At 32.7% G+C, this 8,675-nt stretch overlaps 1 protein-coding gene across 1 annotated transcript; it reads right to left on the bottom strand.

Moving 5' to 3' along the window:
• Window positions 1–6,635: 6,635 nt before the first annotated feature.
• LOC141638477 (anthocyanidin 3-O-glucosyltransferase 6-like) lies at window positions 6,636–8,140 on the bottom strand. Its single transcript, XM_074447891.1, has one exon. It carries the CDS (start codon window positions 8,082–8,084, stop codon window positions 6,636–6,638), a length of 1,449 nt encoding a protein of 482 aa, XP_074303992.1. The 5' UTR covers window positions 8,085–8,140.
• Between the last annotated feature and the right edge of the window lie 535 nt (window positions 8,141–8,675).

Genomic DNA, 8,675 nt, shown 5'->3' with positions numbered 1-8,675 from the left:
TTTGTGGCATTCTTTGTGGCTCTTGAATAATTTCTCCCACTCTGTCTTCTTGAAATAAACTTGTATTTTAGTAAGACATCTTCTCGAGCCACAAACTCGTCGTACTCATGATAATTGCAAGGGGAAAATGAGCATTTGTTTCTTGTGAAAAACTTACAACCATGGTACCCTTACCATTTCATATCTCATATGATTCGATTTAGTGGAAAAAAATTTAGACAAAATGATAAAATCCCCAAAAGGATCAAGTAACTCAAAGTAACTTGATCGAAGTCCAAACCATATCGAATAGCGTTTGAATTCTTATCCAATCATACATTATCCCATAATGCGTGTTAAGAGAGATTAATTTGTGATACTATATCACAATTCATTTGGCTTATATCAAAGTCTTCACTTTGATAATCCCATCACGACTAAATCGTGATTCCTTGAACTCTTTGAAATTCTTCAAAGATTTCTCCTTTTACCTTATTAAGTGAACATATTAGCGTCAACTTATATCGTTGGTAAAAGAAAATGATCAACCTATTTTGGATCGATGATATACAACCTCGATCTCCTTTTTAACCAAAAGGCACGAGACATCTTGCTTTGAATACAAGATACGCATATACCATTAACAATCTAATGGTTTCAAGAGTACTCGATAACTCTTTGCGTTCATCATTCCAAAATTTAAGGTTTAATCTTGGGTTACCAATTTGAATCTTACATCATCTACATGATATATCATTCTAGTTTGGTTTAGAATATAATCACCTTGATAATGGGCTAGCCATACATCAAATCGTGGTGTATAGGGTCACAAAAGTGAAAACCTCTTTTGTATCTTAACAAGTTTATATTCTTATTTAGAGTTTATGCACTTAATAGTCATAATTAAGTACAACTTTAAATCCAAAAACTAGATTGAGTACACAATTTACTCTATCTCTCGACATTATTGTTGCTAGTCGTCATATTCTAATCATCCTATGTATCAAGTACAATGATGAAAACCTCCATTGGTTTCTAATATTGACGAAGTAGTACTAGCAAAATTTATGTTTAATCAAATAAACATTTAAAGAAGAAGGTTCAATTAGATGTCCCACAACTAACTTGTTGATTCTTCAATAATTTGGGGTAGTTTCCTTTCTTGTGTCCAACATTTGAGACATTGGAAACTTTATCGGTCGGGATTGATAGGTTTAGTATCGTCATTCTCAACAACTTTACCTTTAACATTACCTTGTATCAATTCCATTACTTCTTGAACCTCGTCCTCATCTTAACGGTTTAAGAGAATGCTCCCACTCATTTCAATGAGTCTTTGCTTTGAGAAGCAAAATTGAATTCATGAAGATTACTCTTCATTTGTTCGTTTTAGTCTTAAAACTTTCATTGAAGTGGTTGCGTTATTTTGGTCAATTTTGATTTCCAACAAATCTAGTTACCAAAACAATTTATCGCTTCAAGGTACTTAATTCAATTAAGTATATGAATAACAATCCATTGTAAGTAGATGTGTTAGTCTAGAATCAAAAACCTGTTTGATAATGAATAACATTAATCTATACTCTTTACAAGAGATCCTTAGCAATGGTTCATTTGAGGTTTTAGAAGCAAATCCATATTTGTCTTTAGTTACGATGTTTTAAAGGAGATTTGAATCAAAAACGAAATGATATCGTATATGAATTGTGGTAAAGAAATAGAACAATAATAACAACGGAATAGTGGAAAACTTAACATTTATCGTTTTATTAATACTTGAAAAACAAGTATAGCATTTACATAGTGACCTCTACCCAACTATGATAAATGATTCCAAGACCCAAATTCATATTGACTTAGGCACGGTGGGGCCGATACATCCTTTATCAATATAACTCGGTGGATTAACGTTTAATCGATTCTACTTTTAGAACTCTTGGTCGATAATATTACATTAACAATTATCTATAGCCCAAAACACATCGACAAGGGCACGGTGGGGCCGATACATCCCTTATCAAATACTTTTGTTGAGTTCAATCCAAATTTCGAATAAATGTGTCCATGATCCAAACCCACATTAACTTGGGCACGGTGTGGCCAATACATCCCTCATCAACATGAATTCGGTGGATAGACATTTATCACCCACTTCCCCTACGTAACAAGGTTTGTACCCCGGTGGGGCCGAGCGCACTCCCTCGCGAAATAGGTTTTCATGGTTTCTACTATTTGGTAAGGCTATGTCTCAATTAATTGTTTTAGCGAGAGGTCATGTCAATTTATTATCTATCACGTTTTAAGTGAACTAAAGCGGTGAACTACGATAATTCTAATTGACACGGTCGATAAACTCGATAAAATAAAGATGCATGTTTTAGTTATGGCGATTTAGCGATGCATGTGACATAAAATAAAATGCAAGCATAAAATAAATAAATCCTAGTATGGCCTTTCCTAAAATAGAAAAACAATTTAACTATTACAAATTCGGAAACCAACTCCATTTGTCCCTTGAACTTCGGTTGTGGCACGCATCTCGAGGTAACACCGTCTTTATGTATCGCCATTCTTGAAGAAATCCGTCTTTTGGAACTCCGGAATGAATAAAATTACATAGCAAATTACATAATTTCCTATTATACATTTGTAACTAAAATAAAATAAATCTATTAAATTACAAAACGGTGATACGAGATCACAATAAAAATTACAACCGAATCGGTATTCCCATACATTTCGGGAAATACCAATTAAAATCTAAGGCCATACTAAGTAAAATTACATAATTCAAAATTACATAAATTAAGATTATGACAATCATAAAGAAAATGCAGCATTATAATATGTATGAACATGCTCAATTTTATGCTAAATCGCCTTTAAATAGCCAATATCGTATATTACTCGGTTTTTACGGTTTGCGTGATTTCAACATTTTATAATCACAAAAATACATAAACTCATATTTATGCATAAGTTAATTACCTAACCTCTTAGGACTCAAAATATAGTCTTCACTAATAATTTGACCATAATTAACTCATATTTACAAAAATGTTCATAAAAGGATCAAAAATTACAAAAATAAGCTATTAAACTTCAAATAAATCACAAAATTTCAAATAAATTCAAAATTTGAAATTTAAACTCATGAACATTCTGGAAAAATTCCATGACACTCATAATGTTCAAAATCTTAGGTTAAAAATTTCGAAAATTTTCCGGAAAAACAATGTTGCGGTTTATCGATTTTTAATAAAATAATCATAAAAACATGGAAAAATTATTTTCACTAACTTTTCAATTTTAGATCTGAAAAAGATAATAAAATGAAACATTAGACGTTTTTCCTAAGTCATAGATTATGTTTTATTAATTTTCACTAATAATGTCACTATTTATGCTATTTTTCTTCAAAAATCCATAAATCATGCTAAAAGACTTCTATATAGCCAATTATTTTACACACATCTTGTAAAATTGCATGGGACAACATATTAATTTTCTATGACCAGATTCGAAATTTAACTCATATTAACCTATTTTTCACCTAAATCCGAATTTAATAATGAAAAAATCATTTTTCGAGCATAACAAGTCCAAAAATTATGAAAATTTACAGGTTATCTCAAAATAATATATGTGACAACATATCCAAAAATCAACTTAAAATTCGAAGTATAGCTAATTTTCGACCAAAAATGACATTTTTACTCATAAAATCACATTTAAATGTCATTATAGTGAAATATGAACAATAAAAATCCGTAAAATTAACCAAAATATCCTAAAACATTTTAGGACCAGAAATATTAACATGCATGGATTAATTTCGTGATATATCATAATAACACAAATTTTACAAGTTTTATTTGTTATTCTTATAACTCGGAAAAACTTTTAACCGATTTGCATGCAAACAACCATGGCTCTTGATACCGATTGAAGGAAATGTAGATTCATATACATACTAACATACTCATATATGTCAAAATTAATTTGTCATAAAATTAAAGGTGGATTTTATGCATGCAAACTTTAATAAAAGAAGATAAGAAAACATTTTCTCACCATAATAATTTCGGTCATATTGGGCACCAACAAGATCTCCTTCTTGTTAGTTCTTGAGCTTTCAATAATGGATGAACATACAAAAATCCCAAAGTAGAGATTCTCCAATTAGTAGCACCCAAGACAATCCCTTAATCCCACAAATAAACATGTACTAGATGTTTGTAATGTAGTTTACCTTAAAATCTATTACTAATACTCATATACTACTTCTAGTAATCTTAGTAATTTATATGAACAATTTGAATCAAAATACTCATCTTTTTGATGAATATTAAGGAGAGAGAAGAGAGAATATTCATGAACATTTTGCATGTTAATTGAATGGTAGTGTAAGAATAATAAAAAAAACCAACACTACTCAATTAAGAGTAGTGTGGTCCGCCAACTCATGCTCAAGGAGCATCATTGCTTTTCTTTTTCTCTTATCAAAAATAGTAGGTGTGTAAGATGTGTAAGACTAGTTGTAGGTAGACATCATTATGTTTATTTTATCAAATAAAATAAAACAACCAAAACCCACTAACACACCTTCATTTTCGGTCCATTTACTTAAAATGGACTACCATTTTATTTTTGTCAATTTGTCATTTGTCACACAATATGTCACATGTTATATGATACATGTTATTAATTAATTTAATGCATATTTATCACATAAATATCATTTCATGAATTAATTAAATTACATACAACAAATTGACAAGTGATACTTGATCACATAAATAAAATGGGTCATATAGTTATAATTCACAACTTCTTGTAATTATAATTAACCATTCATTCTTATCTTTATTGTTTCTCAAACAATAAACAATTTTAGCAACAAAGCATTTTATTACTAAAATAAATCTTTTTTAATCCCATTACAATAAGATATCAATATTCTCTCTCACAAATCGAATCGTTCAATTTTAAGGAATTAATTAATCTGTATCGGTATACAACTAATTAACCTTTTCAATTAAGGGAATCGTCCTTTAGGTGTGACCTCGAGGATCAATCTGATCACCACCGTCGATCATACAAAGAAATGTCAAACTCTAGCCAACCAATCATTACCGATATGTGTGGACCAGTTGACTATATATGTAATGTATCATCCCTTCCGTATTCTTGAAATGAGATTTAATAATGATATTTAAATCATATGATCGTACTATTGTTGAGGACACATTTCCCAACAATTACTCCCTCCGTTCCGGTCAATTGTTGTCCTTTCCTTTTGGCACAAAGACCAAGGAAAGAGAAGATGACCAATGACTAAATGACAAGTGGAACAAAGTGAATGAGAATGATCAAATTACGCATCAAGTTCATTCTTAAAATAGAAAGGACAACAAATGACTGAGACACCCCAAAATGGAAAAGGACAACAAATGACCGGGACATAGGGAGTATATCTTTTTTCGTCATTTCATCCAAATAAGCTACATTTTCAGTTAATTTGTCAAACACTTTTTTCATATAATCAGTTACCTTATCAGTTCTTAATTTTCAGCTACCTTATCAGCTACCTTTTCGTGTTTCGATTAGCTTTTCGGTTTTCAGTGTACCTTTTCGTGTTTCAAATTTTTTCAATTTAGTTTTACCAAACAGAGCCTAAATACAACCCATTGGATTGTATTTATCATTTTTCATTGAACCATTTGTAATTTATTATTCTAATTAAGTTTATTTATGGGGCACAATTTACAGAACTTTTATTTTCTCCTTTGTAAGGATTGTACAAACGTTCAAGAATTTGACAAAATGAAAAACAACTTTAACAATTTGCACGGGTGTGCAACTATTCAGACACATGCAATTTTACTAATTTCGTGTTTTATTTTCATCCAAATTTTTTTGATTCATATCGTACCACAACAACTACGTGGCTAATTACCCATTCACATCATTTACGCTAATTGTAAATGAAATTTATATTCCAAATATAAAAACATAAATATGACCATACAAAACTCAACTATTACTTAGCTTTTGTACCTGCCCATTCACATCATTTACGCTAATTGTCTAAAAAAAGGCAGAGAGCTATTATTGCTTTATTTTTAATTTTAATTCTAAAGATCATTAACTTTAAAAGAAAGATTATTAATCAATATTATAAGCATCTTAAAAATTTACTCCCTCGAAGTTTTTTTATCTTTCCTTTTCTCTAATATATGTGAGGAGTATTTTATTGAAATGAGAACATTAAAAAAACTTGGAGGAAGTATATTTTTGTATAGTCGCCAATTTAAAACAATTTGTTGCATGAACTAGTAAACAAACAAACAAGTGCCGTTGAAGAATTACAAAAAATGAGATGATAAATAACTTAATCTTATAAAAAAAAACAGTATCCTTCAACATAAGTGGTTTTATTAACTAAAACAACCAAAAAAAAAAGAGCAAGTCTCGTTTGTGACAACCTTTCTTTTACTTACTTTCTCACTAGCAAACTTGTGACGAAAAATATCCATCTCATTCAAATAAAAAAAACAAAAACGTGGTGTTACTGATTATAGTCCCATTATCCTTGGCAGTTTTGGTCAAGCAATGTTAGCGATGACATCATCAATGAAACAATGTAACAGCTGTCAAAAAAAAAAAAAAAAAAAAAAAAAAATGAAACAATGTAACCAATAGTGCGATGATCCTCCATCTTGTAAAGCTTGCCTACATTTGTGACTTACTTTTTTGACAAGATCCCTCGTTTTTTCATTCTTTGACATCAATTTATTCACCCCATTTTCAATCTCAGTGGCTGTGACTAAAAAGTTCCCTATTCCAGTCCCCCAATCCATTTTATAATCCATCCTAATCTCTGCTGCCAACTCCAACTCGTTGACTAACTCAAACGCGTGCAACTGATTGTCTGCATACATAGGCCATGCAGCAATGGGAACCCCAAACCATAAACTCTCTAGTACTGAATTCCAACCACAATGAGACACAAATCCACCGACTGCATTGTGGGCCAAAATCTCGAGTTGTGGGGCCCACCCTACAACTTTTCCCTTATGCATGGTCTGTTCTAAGAAGCCCTCCGGAAGGGCCTCTGAGAAACTCTGGCTCTCACCTGATGTTTTACGTAGGGCCCACAGAAATCGATGTCCGGATCTAAGTAGACCATTGGCTATCTCATGAACCTGCTCCTTGGAAAATATTCCGATGCTCCCAAAGCATAGGAACACCACGGACGATTCGGGCTGATCATCAAGCCACTTCATCATTGAATCCTTCTCCTTATTATCGCTCCAACCTTGACCTTTGTTGTCTAGCTCTAAAACAGGACCCACAGGATAAACTTGTGGAATTTTCTTGTCATCGTTATTCAGCAATGATTGGAGGGAAAATGTCTCTAGCTCCGAAAACGAATTTACTAATATTCCCTTCATCTTTCTAACCTTGCTCGTGAAATCGATCATCTGCTCACACCCAAACTCATCTTCTTCAAACATAGCCGGAATAGCCTTGCTTGTAAGTGGTTTTTTAAACCCATCAACAGGCGATGAAAACCCTGGATCCGTCAATTTCTTAATGATGTCACCGGCTTCAAGCCCGTGATTGTCAGCCAATGAACCAACATAAAACATGAAGCTCAAGAGAATAGCCCCCGACACAAAGAAAATATACGAGGGCACATTTAGGTCGCTGGCAATATCCGCCATAGTGGTGCAAAACATGTCAAGAACAAACCCAACGTATGTCGTCAACCCGGCCATGACCCGTTTCTCAGCCTCCTGCTTGACGAGCGGCTTGTGGAGCTCAATGACAGTGGCAAAGTAGTTGGGCGAGTTAGGGTCAGGCAAATTGGAGAGGGCTGGGAGTCTGACGAATGTGAGGCGGGTAGGATACGGATTGTCACGTGACTGAGAGTCTACATAGGCGTTGATTTTGTCTGATTGAAATGGAAAATTGATTATATGAATGGATATGGAAATGCATTCTTTTGTTTGGAGTATGAGTTTGGCTACTTGGACTGCCGAAATAAGGTGGCCCACAACTGGGGCCGGAATAAACACCAACTCGGCTGCCTTGCTCATTATTTGTTTGTTCTTTTTTGATGAAATTAGTCTTCTCTAATTATGTAAAGCTTGATTTAGGAGTTATATGTGTACTTTCTGCAGGTTGTTGTGTGTACACATATATACACATACAATTCGACAGTAATGTAAAGTTTTCGTATTATTCTAATTTCGGAGACAGAGTACTCCACGTGAAGTCAAGGCTACCCCATGTGCTTTGTTTGCTTCATTGTAATTTACTACCTCCCTTTCAATTTTATTATCAGCTAGTCTTGTTATAGATGGATATCGTCTATAACTAAAGACGGGTCAAATAATTTGAAAGTGGTGACATTTTTTACTCCACCACCCAACTTGTTGCTTGTCCTAATAGGAATATGATATTGTATTTGACCCGTCTTTAGTTATAGACGGATATGTGTCGTCTATAATGAGATTTTGTCTTTTATTATTGGTTGTCTTGTTGAAATTTATTCTAAAATAATTACGTTGGGTCTTGTTTTAGACTGGTCATTTTGGTCTAAAGCAATAAGACCTGATTTTGTAATCGTTTTACAGCCAAATGTGACCACTATTGAAAAAAAACAAGTTAGCATAAGCGGTAACATT

Source organism: Silene latifolia, unplaced genomic scaffold, assembly GCF_048544455.1.
Source record: "Silene latifolia isolate original U9 population unplaced genomic scaffold, ASM4854445v1 scaffold_20.1, whole genome shotgun sequence".
Classification (NCBI taxonomy): Eukaryota; Viridiplantae; Streptophyta; class Magnoliopsida; order Caryophyllales; family Caryophyllaceae; genus Silene; species Silene latifolia.
Note: the sequence above shows the minus strand (reverse complement) of the source record. Positions and strands in the feature narration are given on the sequence as shown.

Coding starts and splice junctions, on each gene's coding strand:
- LOC141638477 (XM_074447891.1), bottom strand. CDS start 8,084: ATGAGCAAGGCAGCCGAGTTGGTGTTTATTCCGGCCCCAGTTGTGGGC.